Source organism: Amblyraja radiata, chromosome 2 (genome assembly GCF_010909765.2).
Source record: "Amblyraja radiata isolate CabotCenter1 chromosome 2, sAmbRad1.1.pri, whole genome shotgun sequence".
In the NCBI taxonomy this organism is placed as follows: domain Eukaryota; kingdom Metazoa; phylum Chordata; class Chondrichthyes; order Rajiformes; family Rajidae; genus Amblyraja; species Amblyraja radiata.
Window position 1 is genome coordinate 37,845,433 of NC_045957.1, and position 26,621 is coordinate 37,872,053.

At 47.7% G+C, this 26,621-nt stretch overlaps 1 protein-coding gene across 1 annotated transcript in view; it reads left to right on the plus strand.

The window, feature by feature from the left end:
- The window catches only part of jcad (junctional cadherin 5 associated), a 30,076-nt gene extending 4,458 nt beyond the window's left edge, over positions 1-25,618 (plus strand). Inside the window, exons 2-3 of the mRNA XM_033039310.1 lie at positions 1,354-5,312; positions 24,771-25,618. Coding sequence (XP_032895201.1) covers positions 1,354-5,312; positions 24,771-24,805 — 3,994 coding nt within the window. The 3' untranslated portion in view covers positions 24,806-25,618. The remainder of the gene's footprint in view (positions 1-1,353; positions 5,313-24,770) is intronic.
- Positions 25,619-26,621: the final 1,003 nt, after the last annotated feature.

The following is a 26,621-nucleotide window of genomic DNA, read 5'->3' on the forward strand; positions in this document are numbered from 1 at the left end:
TAATGCAGCTTACAAACTAGCAGTATGATTTTTGATTTCTCTAATTTCAAGTATCCCTTGCATCTCCCTTCTCTCCGTCCCTCCCCCACCCATCGTACCAGCTTCCAAGTCGTCTTGTTGAGTCTCATTGTCTGTAACTCATTTTCATCTAGCCCACAGCTAACAAAGGCCAGTTTCCTTTATCATTGTTGATTTTTTGCATATCTTTCATTCATTTGTTCTATGTCTCTCGATATCACCGTCTATATCTCTCGTTTCAATTTCCCCTGACTCTCAGTCCGAAGAAGGGTCTCGACCCGAAACGTCACCTATTCCTTTTCTCCACAGATGCTACCTGACCCGTTGAGCTACTCCAGCTTTTTGCGTCTGTCTTCAGTGAAGCTTTTGCCTCCATTTTCAATTCATGTGAATCTTTCTCTGGGTATTTTATGCAATACTTTCTCTGAGACATAATGCAAACTAAATTGTTTCAAGATAAAAGAAATACAGTTATAGAATTATAGAGTGACACAGTGTGGAAACAAACCCTTCTTGCAAACAAGCCAAACTTGCCCATACCGGCCAACACGTCCCAGCTACACTAGTCGGTTCTGGTGCAATTCATTTCCTCAGTAATTAAACAGTGATTCCTGCAGGCTTTGTTAATACAAATCTGTTGTTCCCAGGATTATTTCATCAATTATCACTGAGAAATAGAAACATAGAAACATAGAAAATAGGTGCAGGAGTAGGCCATTCGGCCCTTCGAGCCTGCACCGCCATTCAATATGATCATGGCTGATCATCCAACTCAGTATCCCATCCCTGCCTTCTCTCCATACCCCCTGATCCCTTTAGCCACAAGCGCCACATCTAACTCCCTCTTAAATATAGCCAATGAACTGGCCTCAACTACCTTCTGTGGCAGAGAATTCCACAGATTCACCACTCTCTGTGTAAAAAATGATTTTCTCATCTCGGTCCTAAAAGACTTCCCTCTTATCGTTAAACTGTGACCCCTAGTTCTGGACTTCCCCAACCGGGAATAATCTTCCTGCTTCTAGACTGTCCAACCCCTTTAGAATTTTGTAAGTTTCTATAAGATCCCCCCTCAATCTTCTAAATTCTAGCGAGTACAAGCCGAGTCTATCCAGTCTTTCTTCATATGAAAGTCCTGCCATCCCAGGAATCAGTCTGGTGAACCTTCTCTGTATTCCCTCTATGGCAAGAATGTCTTTCCTCAGATTAGGAGACCAAAACTGTACGCAATACTCCAGGTGTGGTCTCACCAAGACCCTGTACAAATAGACAAGGGTTTCTTAACGGGAAATGCAGTTGCTCATGTCTAAACTACACCCTTGGTATATGTTGCAGGTTGAACAGTGGACTTCCGTTACCCTGTTCATCAGGGCTTCATTTGGGTAAAGACATCAACTACTGGAGACGACGAGGCCAAGACTTCAGTGGTTTACTGGATTACACAAACCATGGAGACTCCGAAGGAAGTAACGCAACGAGAACTCGAAACATTCCAAAAGCTGAACAGCGAGGAAGAGGTTCACAAGAACATCAGCTGAAGAGCAAGCAGCACAAGGCAGGAGCCATGAGATCCGACCAGCAAGCGGGTTGCACAGCAGAAGGGAAGATCATGGCGGAGAGCGTGGTGCGTGAAGATATGTGGGGGACTCCAATGGACCGTAAGTGTCAAAGCCTGGGAACAGAGGAGTGGATATCTTCTTTAGGAAGACAATCGTCTGACAGTGGTGGGGCCAAGTTGAGACCAAACATATTGCCCAGGGTGGTTAGCGATGAGGTATTTCACAAAGAAGGAATGGAAAATGTGAGAAAAGGAAAGTCCCGGTCATTGCCCAGGGTCATCCCAGATATCAATGGGAAGGAATCACGGACAGGGCTACACTATGTGACGACATCCAGCATTGATACGGACAGACTGGAAAATCAGTGTTTGAGTGATCACCTTGTGTTGCAGAGCAGCGCTTCTTACAGCGATCCCAAAACAAGTTCAAAATGGCGAGAGAATGTCAGGCAAAGTGCTCAGTTTGCTCAGCTGCCCAAAGCTAAATTCAGCAGGCCTTTAAACCCTCCTTCCTATGAACTGTATCAGCAAATTAGGAGGAGTTCAGAAATGATACCTAGTCTCCATGTACGTGGGGAAAATGAAGGACAAGGCATTGATTTTGCCCGTGACCAAGACCACAATAGTTGTCCCAACTTGGACCCTCCTGTCTATGTGCCTCCCTCATCCTATAAAGCACAGCCTCGACAACATGTTGGTCGCAAATGCTTTGTCAAAGTGCCTAGTTGTCACAAGGCCGCAGGTCAATGCTCTCAATCAACAAGGACTGGTGTCGACCAGCCGCACTGGTGCTGTTCCCAAACCGGGAAGAACGATCAAGCTGATCAAAGGCAGGTCTTCGATGAGAATGACACAAAGCGACAGTTGCTACAAGCCGAAAATGCAACCGATGAAATAGGCAATGGTGCCCATCACAGTCGGGGAAGCCACAGTGCATCACACAACGGATACTCAGATGACCACAAGGCTTTTGTCAAGTACATACCATTTACTGATCCTCGCATCAGGCACATAACGATCGTGCAGCCTGAGAAGCAATTTGATGAGACAGGTTACAAGCAAGACCAATGGCCTGCTGCAGACCGAGATACTGATGGGAATAAGCTCCATGGACCATCACAGCACTGTAGTGCCTTCTCTGTTCCATCAGGGTCACATTACTCCAGTCCGGTAGGCCCCAGCCCGGCAGTCGATCCACCAACGCCCGGCAACAGTTGGTCCTTGCCGCCCAAGCCAGAGAACCAGAACCAGGCAAAGTCCGATCATGGTTATCACACGCACGCGGGCGACTGGTGCGATGCCCCGCCCGGGCACGGCGTACGACCGCAAGGAAGCCAAGGCGCTGCCGAGACGGTGACCCAGGTGAAGAAATGGGCGCCGGATTCCCGGTGTTTCGAAGGGCACGGAAAGAAGCAGCCGAGAAGAAGGATGACGGAGACCATCTTTTGCCTGGTCAGTGTCCCGCTCAAGACGCCGGAGGAGGAAGGAGCGAGCAATGGCAATGCCTCGGCGCTCATCGGTGGCGGCGGCGGCAGCACGGGAAACCTAACCGATCAAAGCTTTCTGAGCATGTCCTCTTCTGACCTGGAGTTGCAAGCATTGACGGGGTACATGGCGGCAGATAATGGACCGAAGAGGCCGGAGCACTGGGGTGAAGTGAGCAACAAATGCGAGGTTGCCTCCAGCTTCAAGCGGCACCGAGAGCTGAGGGCCTCTGGGTCTTGGCCAGGTGACCAGTACAAAGATCAGGAAACGCAAACAAGTTTCGGTAAAGGCCCCCGTGCTGTTCAATTGTTCGCCAGCGCCTTGAAGAAAGACGGAACATGCAAGCAGAACCACTCAGAGTCTGAAGCGAGCGCTTTCATGCAAGGGAATAGAAGAGGCTCGGAAGCTACTGTGGCCAGTGACCAGAAATGGAAGCTGAGTAACCACCCGATGAATGAGCAGACAAGCTTACACCCATCCAGTAACAGTGCCTTCACCAGGGCCGCGCCTACACAATATCAGGTGGGCAAACCACCCAAAAGCCAGCCAGAAGGAGCTCCAATGAGCCCCTGTGAGAAAGGCAGAGATGTAAAAGTGGAAAAGGATCGAGGCTGTCCACAGACCTCGTCCAGCCCTGCCGTCGGTTCCACAGGCTTCGGCCAGTTTCTCCTGAAGCCCGTAGACCGGCGTCCCTGGGATGCGATCAGCGAGCTGGAAAATTTCAACAAGGAAATTCAGGATCACGAAGACCGCAACACTCAGATGCAGCGGGATGACGGTGAAGAGGGTGAAGAACTCTTTGCATCGCAGTTGATCAGCTCGGACGAGGTCTTTCCGAGCACTCAAATGCCTTTGCCTCGGAATTCCGAGCTGTGCGTGCCTGAAAAGCCATTGACCAACATGGCTGCACCAGAAGAGATCCTGGAGGAATGCTGCCCAGATTACAGCAACATCACCCCTGAGGTCCATAAAGCGCACTCTGTATCTGCCGTCCACAATAAGCTCAGAGGCCACTTGAGCTACCCGCTCCGTAAACCTGCCAGCAAAGGGACAGCAAATGCCAGGAGATGCACAATTTTAAATATATTCTCAACGAAAAGTGCACAATTCACGAAATTGAACAATGAAACAAATGCCGAGGACACCGACAGCAAAAGCCAATGCACAAAGATGAATGGACTTGGTGTACCCACGTATCAGCTCAGTGAAAGGAAAGGAGGGGAGGTAATGGACAAAAACATATTGGTCAGAGATAATGCAGCAGGTAAAACAATTCTGCCTGCCCCAGAAACTCGAAGCAATGGCATCATTAGAAAAATGTTCTTTCAATTTGACAGTGATCAGATTTCCTTGGAACCTGACCTGAGCTCTTTAATTTCTTGGAAAAGCACAAAGCCGATTATCGATGAGGCGAATGACCTCTTAAAACAGAGGCCGGTGAGAGGAATCTCCAAAACTGAGTCATTCGAAGAAAGAGCTGCCAGGATTTTAGGCATCGACGACGCAGTGGAGGCCTTGATTTCTCCAGTGAAGAAGGAACAGGGTCGGGATGTTGAAGAATTTGAGGGAAATTCTCCCTGTGTAGAGGAGCTGAGCCACACCTGTGATCCTGCTATGACAAACTCTAAATGCACTTCAGGAGAAGTACTGGGGGATGATGTTGGAAATGGCGTGGAAAATAACAATCAGTTGGAATGGAGAGACAGCCCAGTCTATGGAATATGTTTACCAAATAGAAATAGTGTGCTCCAGGATAATTTACCAGAGCACATCATTGAAAATGACAAAGGATTGCAGTCGGGGAAGAGGGCCCTCATCAATGAAGTTTTTCATGAGCCTTTCAGTGAGTTTTATAACTGGGCTGACAGGAATTGCCACTTTGGCACAGAATGCAAAAACACCCCTCTCGCAGGTCAGGATAGGAAAGGCCGAAACACTTCAGGAAGGATTGAAGCCTTACAGGGTAGGCTTGCAGCACCTCAAAAGCACGCAGCTCCGGATCGCTTGGCCCGAATGAAAGAGGTGGACTCGGTTTCCCGCATCAGGCGTCTCAGCATCAAAAGCACAGATCCTGCTGATGAGCTTGATGAGGCTAAATGCAACCCAGAGCAAGGGGATAAGGAAGAGCCTTGTACCTCAGTGCGAAAGAAAGATACGTGTGCAACAAAGAAAAGAGTCCTATCGCGAGGAGAGGATTCAGAATCTTTTGTGTCTTCAATCGCAGTCAATACTGGGAGCAAAGAGGCTGGAGGTATGTTGTGTGAAGACTTTACAGCATAATGTGTTGACTGAAGTCACTGCACCCAATTGATTGCATGATGTCCAATTTATTACAGCTGACATGGGGATGATTCTGCTTTTGGCATCGTAGCTCAGGATGTAAACAGTTGCCTTCGATGTTAAGTGTAGGAAGGAACTGCAGATGCTGGTTTAAACCGAAGATAGACACAAAAAGCTGGAGTAACACAGCGGGACAGGCAGCATCTCTGGAGAGAAAGAATGGGTGACATTTCGGGTCGAGACCCCTCTTAGGACTGGAGTTGAGGGAAAGGGGAACGAGAGGTGTAAATGGTGATGTAGAGAGATATAGAACGAATGAATGAAATGCAAAAAAGTAACGATGATTAAAAAAACAGTCCATTACTATCTGTTTGATAGGTGAGAATGAGAAGCTGGGGCGACTCGGGTGGGGGAGAGATGGAGAGAGAGGGAATGCAGGGATTACTTGAAGTTAAAGAAGTCAATATTCATACCACTGGGGTGTAAGCTGCCCAAGCAAAATATGAGGTGCTGTTCCTCCAATTTGCGTTTGGCCTCACTCTGACAATGGAGGAGGCCCAGGACAGAAAGGTCAGTGTGGGAAAGGGGAGGGGATTTAATGTTTTTGGCAACCGGGAGATCAGGTAGGTCCAGGCGGACTGCGTGAAGGTGTTCAGCGAAACGATCGCCCAGTCTACGTTTGGTCTCGCCGATGTATAAGAATCCTTAGAAGTTAGATCAGGTGTTATCCCCTTAAGATGCACATAAAAAGCTGGAGTAACTCAGCGGGACAGGCAGCATCTTTGGAGAGAAGGAATGGGTGAAGTTTTGGGTTGAGACCTTTTTTCAGACGATGGGTCTTAAGTTTGCGTGGGGTTGCAAATGCCAACATTGATACAAAGCACCAGAAGATACCTTGTGAAATGCACAACAAACATCAGCCAGAAATTTGCAGAACAAGTCGAACATTTTGAACCTCAAACACCAGCTAGAGCAATCCCTTAATATTCAGAAATAGGAAGCACCCTCAGCGCTAATCAGAGGAGTTGTCAACAGCTTACAGTTTAGTTGCTGAAATGTCAACTTGTTTTATGCTTGTTGGTTCAGGGATTGTTGATCAGGCAGGTATAGAAGCTGAAGATGGGCACAAAATGCTGGAGTAACTCAGCACATCCCTGTGAAAAGCTACATACAGTGATTGGATCTGGAAGCGGACCAATACATCTGTGAATAAAACTGATCGACTCAGACGTCTTTTCATTTGCACAATTGATTTCATTGTATTAATTTTAATATATTAATGTTTAAAATCCATTAATTGAAGGAAGAATATTTTACAGCCCATCTGTGGTCCCTAACCCCAACCCTAACCCTAGCCCTAACCCTAACCCTAGCCCTAACCCTAGCCCTAACCCTAACCGTAACCCTGCCCTAACCCTAGCCCTAGCCCTAGCCCTAACCCTAACCCTAACCGTAACCCTAGCCCTAACCCTAACCCTGACCCTAACACTAACCCTGACCCTAACCCTAGCCGGGCATCACCCGCAGGGCAGCATACGTCAGCGTGTATCAAGTCAAGTCAAGTTTATTCGTCATATACACATACGAGATGTGCAGTGAAATTAAAAGTGGCAATGCTCGCGGACTTTGTGTAAAAAGACAAACAAACAAACAACCAAACAAACTACAAACAGAATCACATATTCTTTTACATATTAAATATTGTGGGTGGAAGGAAAAAGGTTCAGTAAAGTTAGTCCCTGGTGAGATAGGCGTTTACAGTCCGAATGGCCTCTGGGAAGAAACTCCTTCTCAGCCTCTCCATTCTCACAGCATGGCAACGGAGGTGTTTGCCTGACCGTAGCAGCTGGAACAGTCCGTTGCAGGGGTGGAAGGGGTCTCCCATGATTTTATTGGCTCTGGAGTTGCACCACCTGATGTATAGTTCCTGCAGGGGGGCGAGTGAAGTTCCCATAGTGCGTTCGGCCGAACGCACTACTCTCTGCAGAGCCTTCTTGTCCTGGGCAGAGCAATTCCCGAACCAGATGGTAATATTTTCGGACAAGATGCTTTCCACAGCCGCTGAGTAGAAGCACTGGAGGATCCTCGGAGACACTCTGAATTTCCTCAATTGCCTGAGGTGGTAAAGGCGCTGCCTTGCCTTACTCACGAGTGCTGCGGCGTGTGATGTCCATGTCATATCCTCAGAGATGTGGACTCCCAGATATTTACAACAGCTCACCCTATCCACAGTATCCCCATTTATCCTCAATGGTGTGTACGTCCTCGGATGATGTGCCCTCCTAAAGTCCACGATCAGCTCATTAGTTTTTTTGGTGTTCAAGAGGAGGCTGTCATACAACTTGACGGTTTTACGGGTGTCAGTCACTGACGCTCGCAGTCGCTGATAAAATCACAAAGTGGGACAAGCCCTTGAAATGTCTGATGGTGGATGAGTCACCTGGGCCCGATGGACTGCACCCCAGGTATCTGAAAGGTGTCGCTCTAGAGATTGTAAAGGCATTAGTAAATATCTTACAAGATTCATTAGAGTCTGGAATTTTCCCAGTGAACATAGATTTATTCCCAGGAACATAGGAAGTTGAGGGGTGACCTTATCATGAGCGGCATAGAGAAGGTGGATAGCATCTGTTTCCCAGGATAGGGAAGTCTAAAACTAGAGGGCTTCGATTTAAGGTGAGAGGGCAGGTGAGGGGCAACTTTTTCACACAGGTGATAGGTATTTGGAATGAGCTGCAATACAGAGGAGCCCCTGGAGCAGGGTACAATCACAAATTCTCAAAATACATTTAGACAGGATCATGAATTAGGGCAGCACAGTGGTGCAGCGGTAGAGTTGCTGCCTTACAGCACTTACAGCGCCAGAGACCCGGGTTCGATCCCAGCTACGGGTGCTGTCTGTACAGAGTTTGTACATTCTCCCCGTGACCTGCGTGGGTTTTCTCCGAAGTCTATCGTTTCCTCTCACACTCCAAAGATGTACAGGTTTGTAGGTTAATTGGTTTGGTATAAATTGTAAAATTTCCCTAGTGGGTGTAGGATTGTGTTAATGTGCTGGGATCGCTGGTCAGGGTGGACTCGGTGGGCTGAAGGACCCGTTTCCACGCTGCATCTCTAAAACTAAAAGTAAAAACTAAAATGAAGTAAGAAATATTTCAAAGTTTCTGCATTCGAGGAAGAAACGGAAGGCTTTAAGGCCTTCATGGTGGTGGATAGAGGTGTAGACTGACTAAATGTCCATGGTGAAGATGAGGGAGTGGGGGCCTGAAAAACAGTGAAGAGACAAAGACATTTGAGGTGCCTGTCCGACTTGGGCCGTCATTTGCGTGTCATGCAGATGGCGCACAAAGATTTTGTACATCACAAAATCCTGCGACGCCGTGCGTCACTGCCTATGTCATCGCGCACCATGCGCGCATCACGTGCGTCGTGACGCGTAAATGATGTCGCGTAAATTACGCGCAAATGACGGCCAAGTGGGACCAGGCCCTTAAGTATTCATTTCAAGAGGACTCGAATAAAAGCAGGAATGTAATGCTGAGGCTTTACATGGCGGTGGTCAGAAGACATTTGAAATATTGTGAGCCGTTTTGGGCTCCTTGTCCGAGGAAGGATGTTGTTGCCCTTAGAGAGGTTCCAAAGGAGGGTGACAAGAACCTATGGGTTAACATACGAGGAGTGTTTGATGGCTCTGGGCCTGTACTCAAGGGCACTAAGTTTAGTTTAAAGTTTAAATGGACGAGAGGGTATCTCATTGTAACCTACCGACTAAAGAAAGGCCTAGATAGAATGGATGTGGAGAAGATGTTTCCAGTAGTGGGAGAGTCTAGGACCAGAGGGCACAGGGTCAGAATAAAAGGACGTACCTTTAGAAAGGAGATGAGGAGGAATTTATTTGCCAGAAGGAGACAAATTAATTACCATAGACAGCAAAGGAGGCCATCACTGGACATTTTTAAAGCAAAGATAGGTCTTTAAATGGTAAGAATGTCAAAGGTTACGGGGAAAAGGCAGAAGAATGGATTTGAAAGGGAAAAATTGATCAGCCATGATCGAATGGTGGAGCAGACTCGATAGGCCCAATGGCCTAATTCTGTTCCTTTGTCTTATGAACTTTTGATGTCCGTTTTGTTTAATATAAGTAAATGCTGTCCCTAAGAACCATCTCCAATGGCTCCCCGTCACTAATGAAAGAGATAGCTTTTAGATTGTCCTCTAACCTCGTGTCATTCTCCTGTGATGCTCCTATCAACCTGTTCCATTCTGAGAAGGAGGATTTCGCACTGACCTTACTGAGATTTGCCCGATGGTTATCATGTTTCTTTCTCATCATTCAGTAAAGACTAGCTCAGTCTCAACTGGTCAATTGAAAATGAGCAATGTCCACTCATTTCCACACAGGTTCCACACACCCTACAGTGGCTGTTGATGCCGAAGTGGAACTTGTCGACACAGTCTCATAGGCTCACAGGCATGGATAGTGTGGATGAGGAGAGGATGTTTGCACTAGTGGGAGAGTCTAGGACTAGAGGTAATCACCTCAGAATTAAAGGACGTTCATTTAGGAAGGCGATGAGGAGGAATTTATTTAGTCAGAGGGTGGTGAATCTGTGGAATTCTTTGCCACAGAAGGCTGTGGAGGCCAAGTCAGTGGATATTTTTAAGGCAGAGATAAATAGATTCTTGATTAGTGTGAGTGTCAGAGGTTATGGGGAGAAGACAGCAGAATGGGGTTGTGAGGGAGAGATAGATCAGCCTTGATTGAATAGACTTGATGGGCTGAATGGCTTAATTCTGCTCCGATCTTATCTTGTAACCTTCTCCATTTTGAGCGTTGAGGACTTCCGAGCATCAGCAGGAATGTTACACTTCTATTCCTATTCCTTATGGAGCTGTGTGACGGATGGGTGGTTGGTAACCACTACACCATTCAGAATAGCAGCCCGTCTCAAGAGATGCCTCACAGTTCTAAGGCTGAAGACTTTTTTTCAGGGTTATGCAATTGAAAGTGGGACTTTTTTAGTTTAGTTTCGAGATACAGCGCAGAAACAGGCCCTTCGGCCCACCGTGCCCGAACCGACCAGCGATCCCTGCACATTAACACTACCCTACACACACTGGGGACTATTTACATTTATACCAAGCCAATTAACCTACAAACCTGTACGTCTTTGGCAGAAATTGGAACATCCAGAGAAACCCACGCGGGTCATGGGGAGAACGTACAAACTCCGTGCAGACAACACCAGTAGTCAGGATCGAACCCGCTGTAAGGCAGCAGCTCTACCACTGCGCAACCGTGCCACGAGGTGGTGCGTACATTTCCCGTTTTTCTTGGGTTTCCTTGTGCTTCCAATCAAGAGCAGGATTAAGCTATTTGACACTTCAATCATCTCCATCGTATCTAGAGATCATGGTCTGTCTTTCATCTCAGCACCATTTTCCGCGCAGACAAAAAAATGGCGCTGGAGTGCGGCAACATTTGGCAACGGCTGGCCAGGATGCAAGGGGATATAGGTCAGCAACAGGAATGGGCAGAGAAATGGCAAATAGAGTTTAGCAAGTGTGAGGTATTCACTATGGGAGGGTGACTGTTTGGAGAGAGTACAGGTGTTCCCCGATTCACGATGCTTCCACTTGCGATATTTCGACTTTACGATCGGCAAACGCTCGGCAACGGCTGCGAGATCTCTCAGGTCTCACGTTTGATCTAGTTTCTGTTTCTTATTGTTTTTATTATTAACGCACGTCACTTCCGGTCACGTGATCGCAATGTATCGCAATGCATTTTCGACTTACGATATTTTCGGTTTACGATGGGTTTATCGGAAGGTAACCCCATCGTAGCTCGAGGAGCAGCTGTATAAGGTTAACGGGCAAGACCCTGAATAACATTAATGTGCATAGGGATCTTTTAGTCCAAGTCCATAGCTCGCTAGAAGTGACAGCACATGTAGATAGAGTGGTATGGAAGGCGTATAACATGCTTGCCTTCATTGCTATGGGCATTGAATATGTCAGGAAGTCATGATGCAACTCTCTAAGACTTTAGTTAGGCCGCATTTGGAGAATTGCGTGCAGTTCTGTTCGACCCATTACAGGAAAGATGTGGTGGATTTGGAGAGGGAGTAGAGGAGATAGACACAAACATGCTGGAGTAACTCAGCGGGTCAGGCAGCATCTCTGGAGGGAAGGAATGGGTGACATTTCGGGTCGAGACCCTTCTTCAGACTGAGAGTCAGGGGAAAAGGAGATGAGAGATATGGACGGGGATGTAGAGAGATATAGAACAAATGAATGACAGATACGGAAAAAATGAACGATGATAAAGGAAACAGGCCATTGTTAGCTGTGTGTTAGGTGAGAACGAGAAGCTGGTGTGACTTGGGTGGGGGAGAGATGGAGAGAGAGAGGGATTACTTGAAGTTAGAGAAATCATACCACTGGGTTGTAAGCTGCCTAAACGAAATATGAGGGGCTGTTCCTTGAATTTGCATTTGGTCTCACTCTGACAATGGAGGAGGTCCAGGACAGAAAGCGCACTGTAGGCTGTCGCTCTGCTAAACAACCCAACCTGGAGAATTCTCTTGAGACTATTTACATTGGCACACATTTTATTTTACAAGTTGTGCGCTGTAAACAATCTCATCAAAACAGATTGTTTTAATTTGCAATATTGTGATATTCATGAAACGAAGTACACTTCATTGCACCACGCTGGACTTGGGACCTCCTGCAAATGTTTTACATTTCACAAACTCTGTGAGATTCTTAATTGTCTGTGCTAAATGATCTGCTAAGATGTCCACAAAAAGCTGGAGTAACTTAGGAAGGAACTGCAGATGCTGGTTTAGAGCAAAGATAAGACACAAAACGCTGGGGTAACTCAGCGGGACAGGCAGCATCTCTGGAGAGAAGGCATAGGCGGTTTCGGGTCGAGATCCTTCTTCAGATTGAGCCTGAGAGATGCCTTCTCTCCAGAGATGCTGCCTGTCCCGCTGAGTTACCTCAGCGTTTTGTGTCTATCTTTGCTCTAAACAGCATCTGTCGTTCCCTCCGACACTAAGATGTTCATTTCAGTTAACTTTTTAAATGTGTAGGAAGGAACTGCAGATGCTGGTTTACACCGAAGATGGACACAAAATGCTGGAGAAATTCAGCGGGACAGGCAGCATCTCCGGAGAGAAGGAATGGGTGACGTTTCGGATCGAGACCCTTATTCAGTCAGAAGGGTCCTCTTCTGACTAAAGAAGGGTCCCAAGCAATTCAAGCCGATACATCCCCCATTCCTTCTCTCCAGAGATGCTGCCTGTCCCGCTGAGTTACTCCAGCATTTTGTGTCTAACCTTTTAGATACCTACGTAGTTTCAATCATAACCCATCAGATTTCTGGAGATCATTGATAATTATTGTCCCTGAGTCAGCATGTCAGGTCGGCACCCGGTTAGCCCGCTGAACTTCAGAGTGGTTTGCCCGATGTTTGAATGTACACTATTCGGAACAGCAGTTTACTGACTGCATCTTGTGGGCTGTTCTATACTTCAGACATGCCTCACAGTTGTTTCTGCCTGCTCCTGTCCCACTGAATTAATGCCTCAACTCCATCCTGCCCTCCACAGCCACCAACCTTATCGTTCCCCAGCTGGTCCAATCCCCCGATTTTATTTTCTCCCCAAAATCCATAAACGCAACTGCCAATAGACAATAGACAATAGACAATAGGTGCAGGAGTAGGCCATTCGGCCCTTCGAGCCAGCACCGCCATTCAATGTGATCATGGCTGATCATCCACAATCAGTACCCCGTTCCTGCCTTCTTCCCAAACCTACGCTATTTTTAAGAGCCCTATCTAGCTCTCTCTTGAAAGCATCCAGAGAATCGGCCTCCACCACCCTCTGAAGCAGAGAATTCCACAGACTCACCACTCTCTGTGAGAAAAAGTGTTTCCTCGCCTCCGTTCTGAATGGCTTATTTCGGCAGACCCTGGCAGACCCATTCTTTCTGCCTGCTTCTGTCCTACTGAATTCATTTCCACATACCTCGACTCCTTCCTATCCCCCCCTGCTCCAATCCCTCCCTCCCTACCTATGTCCAAGACACCTCACACGCCCTTCGTCTCCTCCATGACTTCCGTTTTCCAGGCCCCCACTCCCTCACCTTTACTATTGAGGCTCAGTCACTCTACGCCTCCATCCCCCACCAGGAAGGTCTCAAAGCCCTCCGTTTCTTCCTCGACCGCAGAACCAGCCAAACGTCCCCCCCCCCCCCATTCCTTCTCTCCAGTGATGCTGCCTGTTTCGCTGAGTTACTCCAGCATTTTCTGTCGGAAAACGAATTAAACTTCAGAACACGGTGTCATTGCATATGTATCCAGCAGAGGGCAGTTGGTCATGAAGTGAAGCCAGTCCCTTGGAGAAGGTATAAATGAGATTACCACTGGCCCTGAGCACAAAGGCAAACGCTCCGATCCTACCAATGATGCAGTTTGTCTTCGTGTCACTTTGAACTCAGTTCCACGCACAGCTCTGTGACCCTTGCCCTGTCCCAGAGGCATTGACTCATGCTCGGTATAAGAGTGGGATGTTTTCAGCAGCATCTGATGTGTATTAAGTAAAACAACCTCCCACTCATAGTTAGAAACAATAACAAGATTGCAGCTCCACTGAGACTTTATAAGCATACCCACCCAAAACAAACACAAGTAAGCTGAACAATGGTCTCCTAATTTGAGGAAGGACATTCTTGCTATTGAGGGAGCACAGTGTAAGTTCACCAGGTTAATTCCCGGGATGGCGGGACCGACATATGATGAAAGAATGGGTCGACTGGGCTTGTATTCACTGGAATTTAGAAGGATGGGAGGCAATCTTATAGAAACATATACAATTCTTAAAGGATTGGACAGGCTGGATGCATGAGAAATTTTCCTGATTTTGGGAGAGTCCAGAACCAGGGGTCACAGTTTAAGAATAAGGGGTAGGCCATTTACGACTGAGATGAGGAAAAACTTTTTAACCCAGAGAGTTGTAAATCTGTGAAATTCTCTGCCACAGAAGGCAGTGGAGGCCAATTCACTGGATGTTTGCAAGAGAGAGTTAGATATAGCTCATAGGGCTAACGGAATCAAGGGATATGGGGAAAAAGCAGGAACGGGGTACTGATTTTAGATGATCAGCCATGATCATATTGACTGGCAGTGCTGGCTCGAAGGGTCGAATGCACCTTTTTTTTATGCTTCTATCTGATGTGTATTAAGCAAAACAACCTCCCACTCATAGTTAGAAACAATAACAAGATTGGATCTCCACCAGGTCTGGTCGTGGGGAGTTCCCCCTGCCACGGGTACCATGTAATCCCGTGCTACCTGCTCCATGGTCGGATAGTCGGTGAATAAACCGTCTCCCCCACCTGGTTGGGGGCTGTGGACCCCCAAAAACAAGACCTGCCAAAGGGCGGATGAACTTCTAGCGAGCCAACGGCCATCCACACTTCAGTAGAAGTTGCGATCATTGTCGTACGTAGCATTGTGGGGGAGGCAAAAAAGGAATGATGATAAAGCACACACACCAACATCCTAGACTTCCAGCGGCGGAAGTCCGCAGGAACTGGAGGACGGAGATGTGTGGTGCGTCCGTCACCGTTCCCGTTGGAAACCAGCGCCTCTGCGTCGCTAACGTTTTCAACGATGACGAATGAATGAAGACTTTTAAAGCGTACCCACCAAAAATAAAACACACAATTAAATTAAACATGCTTTCAAATAGGTAGACACAAAATGCTGGAGCAACTCAGGCAGCATCGCTGGAGAGAAGGAATGGGTGACGTTTCGGTTCGAGATCCTTCTTCAGACCTTCCGAATAGGTGGACATCTCAAAATTCTGCTGGATGTGAGACAATGGCACATGCACACAAAGCAATGATTCTAAATTACTCAGAAGGCTGTGGGGGCCAAGTCAGTGATATTTTTTAGGCAGAGATACTTGATTAGCACGTGTGTCAGAGGTTCTGGGGAGAAGGCAGGAGAATGGGGTTAGTAGGGAGAGATAGATCAGCCGTTTGTTTAAGATGGAACTGCAGATGCTGGAAAAATCGAAGGTAGATAAAAATGCTGGAGAAACTCAGCGGGTGAGGCAGCATCTATGGAGCGAAGGAAAAGGTGACGTTTCGGGTCGAGACCCTTCTTCGGACTGATGTGGGAGTGGGGGGGGGGGGAAGAAGAAAGGAAGATGCGGATTGGCAGTGGTCTGAGGATCAGCTGTGATTGAATGGTGAAGTAGACTTGATGGGCCGGATGGCGTCATTCTACTCCTATCCCTTATGACCTTAAGACTGGGCAGGGAATGCAGACTTGAAATCGAGAGTATTATAACATTTCTTTGGAGAATGCAAAACATAAATAGGCAGAAACCTCAAATGATAAAGGGCTCCTGCAGTATTTTGCTGTATAGCCAAGAAATTAATCTAAAAAACTGTTCAACTCAATATCTGGGCCTTTTTTTCCACATGTTGGAGTGTATGGCGGGCGAATAAGCAAGCCACACATGGTGAATCAAAGAGATCTTAATGGTTGAAGCAAAGAGAACAACACACATGCGAATGGGGGAAGGTTGACCCGAGCCTCAATACTTATATCAGGGGAAACCCCTAAACCTCGTGACAACTCCTTCCCGCCATTGCCCAGTCACGTGACCCTACCCCTGACTGCCGAGAGTTCACATAGTAAGTGGCCTAACCACTGGGTGGCGCCACAGGGACCCTCCCCAGAACCGGAGGCACGAAACTAAAAGGGTAGACGAACGAGGGGGCTGGACCTCGTGCACATCCCACCCCCCCCCCCACAGGGGACTCCCCCAAGGATAGCGAAGGCGGGAGCGGGTAGGACCGTTGACGCCCCTGGACGGCGAGGCTGGGCCCTCAACACAGGTTGACTCAGGTCGACATGGGCAGGCTACAACCGAATCACCGACACAGTCTCACGCCGACCCCCCATGTCCAAAACAAAAGTTGCTAGTCCCCACTGCAGCACCCGGAAGGGCCCCTCATACGGCCGCTGCAGCGGTGTGCGATGTGCATCACGGCGCAGGAACATTAAAGAACAGTCCTGGGGAGCAGATGGAACGTGGGAAGGCACCACACCGTGGCGAGACGTCGGAACAGGAGCAAGCGTGCCCACCTTCCCCCACAAATGAACCAACACCGAGGAGGGCGGCTCCATTGTAGCAGCTTGAAGGAGGCGTTGCCCCCGCACATCCACCAAGAGGGCCCGGACGAAATCCGTGCCCAGCAACGGCTGGGAAACATCGGCCGCTGTAAAGGTCCAGGTAAAATGAAAAGGGGCCAAAGATGAGTGGGATTGTGTGAACCCCATACGTCCATATGGAGCTGCCATTGACTGCAGTCAGAGAAGGCCCATCGCTTGCCAGAACGAGTGTCGATCCCCGACGGTGGTAAAACGCTAACCTCCGCGCCCATATCAACCTGGAACCGTCGTCCTGAGTGTCGGTCCCATGCGTAGAGACGATGTTTCAGGCCGACCGCCACAGCGACTACTGGCGGCCGGCCCCGGCATTTCCCGGATACATAGAAACATAGAAACATAGAAATTAGGTGCAGGAGTAGGCCATTCGGCCCTTCGAGCCTGCACCGCCATTCAATATGATCATGGCTGATCATCCAACTCAGTATCCCGTACCTGCCTTCTCTCCATACCCTCTGATCCCCTTAGCCACAAGGGCCACATCTAACTCCCTCTTAAATATAGCCAATGAACTGGCCTCGACTACCCTCTGTGGCAGGGAGTTCCAGAGATTCACCACTCTCTGTGTGAAAAAAGTTCTTCTCATCTCGGTTTTAAAGGATTTCCCCCTTATCCTTAAGCTGTGACCCCTTGTCCTGGACTTCCCCAACATCGGGAGCAATCTTCCTGCATCTAGCCTGTCCAACCCCTTAAGAATTTTGTAAGTTTCTATAAGATCCCCTCTCAATCTCCTAAATTCTAGAGAGTATAAACCAAGTCTATCCAGTCTTTCTTCATAAGACAGTCCTGACATCCCAGGAATCAGTCTGGTGAACCTTCTCTGCACTCCCTCTATGGCAATAATGTCCTTCCTCAGATTTGGAGACCAAAACTGTACGCAATACTCCAGGTGTGGTCTCACCAAGACCCTGTACAACTGCAGTAGAACCTCCCTGCTCCTAAGCGCCTTGAGTATTAGAAAGGCGCTATATAAATCCCATCCATTATTATTATTATACTCAAATCCTTTTGCTATGAAAGCTAACATACCATTCGCTTTCTTCACTGCCCACTTTCAATGACTGGTGTACCATGACACCCAGGTCTCGCTGCATCTCCCCTTTTCCTAGTCGGCCACCATTTAGATAATAGTCTGCTTTCATGTTTTTGCCACCAAAATGGATAACCTCACATTTATCCACATTATACTGCATCTGCCAAACATTTGCCCACTCACCCAGCCTATCCAAGTCACCTTGCAGTCTCCTAGCATCCTCCTCACAGCTAACACTGCCCCCCAGCTTAGTGTCATCCGCAAACTTGGAGATATTGCCTTCAATTCCCTCATCCAGATCATTAATATATATTGTAAATAGCTGGGGTCCCAGCACTGAGCCTTGCGGTACCCCACTAGTCACTGCCTGCCATTGTGAAAAGGACCCGTTTACTCCTACTCTTTGCTTCCTGTTTGCCAGCCAGTTCTCTATCCACATCAATACTGAACCCCCAATGCCGTGTGCTTTAAGTTTGTAAATTAATCTCTTGGCCCCTAATACGAGCAGGGCGGACGGCACTGACGGGCTGCGGGAACCCAGTGCTGGTGGTAGTAACACCACTCCCCCTTACCTGGTTTCTGGGCCCTCCAAGGCACCGCTGATATTCGATCGATTGAGCCACCGCCCTGCTGCTGGGCTTGCCAGAGCTCGTCCGCTCACTCCGCTAGCAGCAGGGGGGTCTGCAAAATACTCACCGGCGAGAAGCAGGCGGATCTCGTCCGGCATCTGTTCCAAGAAGGTGTGTTCGAAGAAGCTGGTACATCTTGGGTGGGGGTGGGATGGAGAGAGAGGGCATGCAGGGGTTACTTGAAGTTAGATAAATCAATATTCATACCGCTGGGGTGTAAGCTGCCCAAGTGAAATAGGAGGAGCTGTTCCTCCAATTTGTGTTTGACCTCACTCTGACAATGGAGGAGACCCGGGACAGAAAGGTCAGTGTGGGAATGGGAAGGGGAGACAAAGTTTCCAGCAACTGGGAGATCAGGCAGGGTCAGGCGGGCTGAGCGAAGGTGCTCCACGAAACGATCGCCCAGTCTGTGTTTGGTCTCGCCGATGTATCAGAGTCCACATCTTGAACGACGGGTACAGTAGATGAGGTTGGAGAAGGTGCAAGTGAACCTCTGCCTAACCTGAAAGGACTGTCGGGGTCCCTGGGCGGAGTCGAGGGGGAGGTAGGGGGACAGATGTTGCATCTTCTGCGGTTGCAGGGGAAAGTTCTCATCGATTTTTGTGATAAGAGAGGGTTACCTTTGACACTAATTGAAACCAGGCATAATTAATGGAAGTCAACACGGGAACTCGTGCAAGGTTGTGGAGCCGGAAGGTTGCAACGATCAGGTTCAGGAATAGCTACTTCCCCACTGCCATCAGGCTATTAAACTTGGCTCGGACAAAACTCTGAATATTAATAGCCCATTATCTGTTTATTTGCACTTTATCTGCTTATTTATTGATGTGTGTATATATTTATATAATGGTATATGGACTCACTGATCTGTTCTGTATTCATGCCTACTATGTTCTGTGTGCTGATGCGAAGCAAGAATTTCATTGTCCTATCAGGGACACATGACAATAAAATCTCTTGAATCTTAAATCTTGAATCTTGAACTTGCAGTGGTAGAACTGAGATCTAATTTTGCCACAAACCGATTGTGCAAACAAGTTGTGTCAGGCACTCAGTTAGGAGACCGAGAGAACAGCAGATACGTTGCAGGAAGCATTGAAGAAACAGTTTATAGTTGATCGATAAAGGTGATTATGAACCATTGGTTTGAAGGATACCTTCTGAGCTATCGAATCACATTTTATACTCAGCGAAGGTTACATTCCCAGATGACCTTGGGGAAATTGGCAATCCACTCCATTAAGTTGAATTTTCGATTCATTCTTTCTCAGGATGTGACCTTTGTAAGAAAGGTCAGCAATTGTGTATGAAGGAACTGCAGATGCTGGTTTAAACCAAAGCTAGGCACTCAATGATGGATTAACTCAGCGGGACAGACAGCATCTCTGGAGAGAAGGACACATTCCCAGATGACCTTGGGAAATTGGCAACCCACTCCGTAAAGTTGAATTGAATCATTTATTGTCACGTGTGACAAGTCACAGTGAAATTATTTACTTGTATTACCAAGGTATGCAAACAGTCGCCACACAAAGGGTGTTTACAGAGTTACAAGTTACTCCCCCCACCTCACCGTGCCAGTTCCCCCTTTGTTCTTCCACCTCCCTCATGGCAGCCCCCCCCCACGCCGGGTCCTCTTTTCTTTCTTCCCCCGGCAGCGGTGTCCTCACTTCCACGTGCCCGTTCTCGTCCGTTGGTCGGCGCCATCATCGACCACCGCACCGACCTCCCCACTATCGCCCCCGCCGACGGTCAACTCCAGACACCTCCGCGGCACCGAGGTTGACAGGTTCTTGATTAGTAAGTGTGTCAGGGGTTATGGAGAGAAGGCAGGGGAATGTGGTCTGAAGAAGGGTCTCAACCCGAAACGTCACCCATTCCTTCTCTCCAGAGATGCTGCCTGTCCCGCTGTTACTCCAGCTTTTTGTGTCCATCTCTGGTAGAAACCAACATCTACAGTTCCTTCCTACACATTTCTTCACTGCCCTTGAGTTTCCTGGCAGTGATCTCTGACACTCTCTTTAATCATAGCAGCTTGCCAGTCATAGGTAGAAATCGAAATTGATTCATTATTTATTTCTTGAGTGAAAATTAAAAAGCATTACTAAAACAATCCACATAAAAGCGTGCTATAGCAGGGGGCATTTTAGTCTTAATATGTGTATTTATAATCATGCAGATCTATCATAAGTTTATGTTATAGGAGCAGAATTAGGCCATTCAGCCCATCAAGACTGCTCCACCATTCAATCATGGCTGATTTATCTTTCCCTCTCAACCCCATTCTCCTGCCTTCTCCCCATAATCCCTGATGCCTGTACTAATCAAGAACCTGTCAATCTCTCCCTTAAAAAGATCAATTTTAAGCTATCCAAATGATCTTGCTAGGTCCATTCAAAATAGACATTTGTCAAGACAGACACAAATTGCTGGAGTAACTCAGCGGGACAGGCAGCATCTCTGGAGAGAAGGAATGGGTGACGTTTCGGGTCGAGATCCTTCTTCAGTCTGACATCACCCATTCCTTCTCTCCAGAGATGCTGCCTGTCCCGCTGTGTTACTCCTGCTTTTTGTGTCTATCTTTGTTTTAAACCAGCATCTGCAGTTCCCTCCCACGCAAGACATTAGCCAAGATCGCAGATCCATATACCTCATAAAAGATGTATTTTGGTTGTGTTTTTATTTATTCTCGGCTTTCCAAAGGCCGATAACGTATCCCTGGGCAGAACAACTACATTGACTTCTCAGTGGAGGTTATCCACTTTAATAATAATGACTAGGATGGAGCACCAGGCCCTGTCTTGATATTGGGGGCACAACAGACTACAGATGCTGGAACCTGTTGCATTATAAAAGAAGAGTAGCTGGGGCGACTCAGCGGGTCAGGCAACATCGGTGGAGGGAAATGCACAGTCAATGCTTTGAGTTAAGATGCTTCTTATAAACTGAAAGGGTAGCCGGTCTATAGAGGTGAAGAACGATCCTAGGAATGAGTGGGTTAACCTATGATGAGCGTTTGTCGGCACTGGGCCTGTACTCGCTGCAGTTTAGAAAGATGTGGGGGGGAGGAGGACCTCATTGAAACGTACAGAATAGTGAAAGGCTTGGATAGAGTGGATGTGGAGAGGATGTTTCCACTAGTGGAAGAGTCTAGGACCAGACGTCATAGCCTCAGAATTAAAGGACTTTCCTTTAGGATGGAGATGAGGAGGAATTCCTTTAGTAAGAGGGCGGTGAATCTGTGGAATTCTTTGCCACAGAAGGCTGTGGAGGCCAAGTCAGTGGATTCAGGAGTTGACTAAGGAGATTGAAAAAGAAGTGGAGGTAATCTGGACTTTAATAAGTCGCTTGATAAGGTGCCATCTGATAGATGGGTACAAAAAAGTTAAGACACATGGGATCCAAGATGAGCGGCCTATTGAACATAATATTAGCTTGTGATTAAAGGCAGATGGTAGTGGTGGGGGGATGTTTTTCTGATTGATATACAGAATGTCGTTGATATCTTAAAAATGTGCAGTTCAGGATGGTGAAACGGGATATATCATGAGATCATAAGGTATAGGTGTAGAATTAGGCCATATGGTCCATCAAGTCTATCCCGCCATTCAATCATGGCTGATCTATCTCTCCCTCCTAACTGTATTCTCCTGCCTTCTCCCCTTAACTTCTGACAGTACATTAAACTGTACTAATCAAGAATCGTACAGTCTCAAGAATCACTAATCATATATATGCTATGTTTAAGAGACATTTGGACAGACACTTAAGTAGGAATGCAGAAAAGGATATTGCTTTATTGCTGGCAAATGGGATTGGTGTGGAATGGCCAGTTACAGTTTAGTTTATTGTCACGTGTACTGAGGTACAGTGAAAAGCTTTTGTTACATGCTAACCAGTCAGCGGAAAGACAATACATGATTACAATCGATCCATTTACAGTGTATAGATACATGATAAGGGAATAATGTTTAGTGCAAGGTAAAGCCAGTAAAGTCTGATCAAGGATGGTCCAAGGATCTCTAATGAGGTAGATAGTAGTTCAGGACTGCTCTCTGGTTGTGGTAGGATGGTTCAGTTGCCTGATAACAGCTGGGAAGAAACTGTCTCTGAATCTGGAGGTGTGCGTTTTCACACTTCTTTTGCCTGATGGGAGAGTGGGAAAAGAGGGAGTGGCCAAGGTGCGACTCATCCTTGATTATGCTGCTGGCCTGAGGTAGCGTGAGGTAGCCAGTGGAAGGGAGATTGGTTTGTGTGATGGTCTGGGCTGCATGGACACGTTGGCCGAATGGCCCTCCAATGTGCTGTACAAGAATGTCTCTGCGAGGCAGTAAGAGAAAGTTTAAATCACCTCATCATCCATGGACCAGAGCATGTGGCACCACTCCTTGAGCCAGAGTGCAACTTTGTGGCATTTCATATTCAAGCATAAAGGGACTGTCCCACTATACGAGTTTACCCAAGAGCTCTCCCGAGTTTAAAAAAAAATCAAACTCGTGGTAAGTAAGTAGAATGTACGTAGCAGGTACGTCGGAGCTCGGGACGTCTCTTGGCGGCTCATAACGCTAACGACAGGTACTCGGGAAACGTGGTAAGCTCGTGAAATTGTTTTCAACATGTTGAAAAATGTCCACGAGAGTCCCGAGTACCTACGATCGGCTATTACCGTAATTCTCCTAGTTCGAATCAGGGGAAACTCGGGAGAACTCTTGTATTACCTCGTACAGTGGGACAGCCTCTTCAGTCTGCTCTGCTTTCAACAAATGGTTTAACACAGTTCCAGAGCAGCTACTCATGTGAGGCTGCACTTGCCGAAGAGTTTGCATGCCTGCAGTTGCAAGGATTAAACCCCTGTCTCACGGTGCGAGTCCACCCACGAGTGATCCCGAGTTTAAAACAAATCAAACTCGTGGTAGTCACGTAGAATTAACATAGCGGGAACGTCGGAACTAGTAACGTAGTAGCCCGTGAGTTTACCGTAGTGACTCGTGAGTCTACTGTGGGCATTCTTTAACTCACCGGGCGGGCAGCATCTCTGGAGAGAAGGAATGGGTGATGGGATGACGTTTCCAAATTTCTGCTGCGTCTTTGTGTTACTCCAGCACTGTGTGTTCACTTTTTGTCAGCCAGCATCTGCCCTTTCTTGTGTATGACATTATTTGTATCCGTGGCAGTTGATTGTCGCTCCCTTCAGTTTCCCAGGGGGTCGGGACGGGACTGGAGTTGGGAGGGAAAGGTGGGGGGGAGGGGGGGAGGGGAGGAGGGGAGTGGGGGGAGATGGGGGTGGGTTGGGGTGACTTAGTATGGGGGACAAGTGTAGGATAGGTATACTGACTGTGTGGGCAGATACTTTGGTAGTGATTGCCCATGGGGTTCACTGTCGAGGACTTCATAATGCAGAGAGCATTATAAACAGTTGTCGCTAAAAAAGATTTTATGTGGATCTGGTATATCTGGGTATTGAAGGCACTTCTGGTCTGCAGTGTGCAATAGCCACCAAAATACACTGCATCTTTAGAAAGGAAAAATACAAAACATGTCAATCCCACACTGTCCAAGTTGGCGTCTTGGGGTAGTCCTATTTGCCTGCATGTGGCCCATAGCCTACTAAACCCTTCCCATCCATTTATCTGTCGTTAATAACCTCAAGAAAATATTAAGTCTACGTGAGCCTTCTTCAGTTTCCTGGGTCCAACTCAGAGAGAAGTCTCCCCCCTTTCCAGGGTTAATCGCTCCACTGTTTATAATGCTCTCTGCATTATGAAGTCCTCGACAGTGAACCCCAGTGGCAATCACTACCAAAGTGTCTGCCCACACAGTCAGTACACCTCTCGTACACTTGTCTCCCGTAGTAAGTCACCCCAACCCCACCCCCCCCCTCCCCCCACTGCCCTCCGCCCCTCCCTCCTCCTCCCCCCCCATTCCCCTTCCCCACCTTTCCCTCCCAACTCCAGTCCCGTCCCGACCACCTGGGAAACTGAAGGGAGCGACAATCAACTGCCACGGATACAAATAATGTCATACAGAAGAAAGGGCAGATGCTGGTTGACAAAAAGTGAACACACAGTGCTGGAGTAACACAAAGACGCAGCAGAATTTTGGAAACTTCATCCCGTCACCCATTCCTTCTCTCCAGAGATGCTGCCTGTCCCGCTGAGTTAAAGAGTGCCCACGGTAGACTCACGAGTCACTACGGTAAACTCACAGGCTACTACGTTCTTACAAATAGTTTAAAAGTTTAAAATGTTTATCTCAAGTGTAAATTTGACTCGTGGAAATCTTTCATCATGTTGAAAGATTTTCACGAGTTAACAAGTTTCCCGAGTACCTGCCGTTAGCGTTCCGAGTTCTGACGTTCCCGCTATGTTAATTCTACGTGATTACCACGAGTTTGATTTGTTTGAAACTCGGGATCACTCGTGGGTGGACTCGCACCGTGAGACAGGGGTTTAAAGTGTGAAACAGATGTCTGTGCGGTTTTCTTATGTCTATGTCCTTCCTCTTTTCCAGATGCTTACGATCCCAGCAAAGTTGAGACTGTGTGAAAAGGGGAGCGGATGGGAGCAATGTCAGGAAATGACGTGGAGTTCACACGGTGATCCAGTTCACAAGGCTGCCTTGCATCAAATGCCTTCCCCACACACACACACACCATTTGTATCAATAAACGCATTGATAAGATGCTCGATCACTGCCAGGAAGAAATGAATCGGCTGCAAAAACGACTGTTGATCATTTCTCCAACAAGCATCGTGGCCTTCCGTGGCTAAGGGTCCCAGCCGAGTACCTGGAACGCCTGAACACGCAGTACAAATCCACTTGAACTCGACACATAATCTGCCTTCTCCGAGTTCACCGAGCGAGTGGTACAGGAAGTAATATCAGACCACGTCAGTGCAATAAGAGATGACGGACTGAAGTTGCAGCTGAGGCAGAGAGAAGGATCCCAAATGCGTGTTGCCTGATCTGGAAGAACTTGGTGCCAACACTGGACATCTGATATGAGGATCGACTCTTTCCCTTAAGAGTTAATACCACTCACCCGACGAGCAGGGCTTTGTTTTACAAATCCAGTCTTCTGCTTTGAGGGTTCACTCCCTGGACTTTGTATTAGCACCTCCTCTAGCCTCATCTACTGTATCCGCTGTTTCCAGGTGCGGGCTGCTGTATGTCGGCAAGAGCAAGCCCAGGCTCGGCGATCGTTTCGCTGAACACCTCCGCTCAGCCTGCGTAATCTCCCTGTTGCCAAACACTTGAAATCTGCCTCCCATTCCCACACTGATCTTTCTGTCCTGGGCCTCCTCCATTCTCAGAGTGAGGCTCAGAGCAAATTGGAGGAACAGCACCTCATATTTCACTTGGGCAGTTTACACCCCAGCGGTATGACCATTGACTTTTCTAACTTGCTTTCCCTCTCTCTCTGTTCCTCCCCCACCCTAGTTCTCCGACTAGTTTCACTGTCTTCCTGATTAATGATTGTATGTTGTCACCTTCCCCTCAGCCAACAATGAACCATTCTACATTTCCTTGAGCATCAGCTGCTTTGATCTGTCCTTTTCACACCTTACCCTTCCAATTCTCTCGTCTTCCCTGACCCCCAATCTGAAGAAAGGTCTCGACCCGAAACGTCACCCATTCTTCTCTCCAGAGATGTTGCCTGTCCTGCTGAGTTACTCCAACATTTTGCATCTCTCTTTAAATGAGCAATATTGCATTCAAAATACTGTGTTATATTTGCTACATCTGTTCGTGCACAGTTCTACATGTTAATTTTGTTTTTAATTATGTGACACCCGTTAGCGGCTGATGTTTCTATGTTGGCCATTTAGGCCATTTAGGACAGAGATGAGGAAAACATTTTCACCCAGAGAGTTGTGAATCTGTGCAATTCTCTGCCTCAGAAGGCAGTGGAGGCCAATTCTCTGGATGCTTTCAAGAGAGAGTTAAGGGCCTGTCCCACTAACGCGACTTTTCGGCGACTGTCTTCGACCTTCAAGCTCGAGGGCACTCGCCTGAAAAACCTCGAGATGGATCGACCGTCAGCGATGAAACCGTGAGCCTGATCGACCGACCGCACACACACAAATACACGCACGCACGCACGCACACACACACACACACACACTCACACACACACACACACACACGCACACACACACACACACACACACACACACACACTCACACACACTCACACACACACACACACAAACACATCGCAAAGGCGGGGACCGGGGAAAGCGGGGGAGCGCTGTCTGAAACTCACACCCGCGATGAACAGGAAGGTAAAAGACGGCTGCACAGTTACGGTAAGTCCTTTAGAAAGCGCGGAGAGGGGTGAGGGGAGAAGGGGGAGAGAAG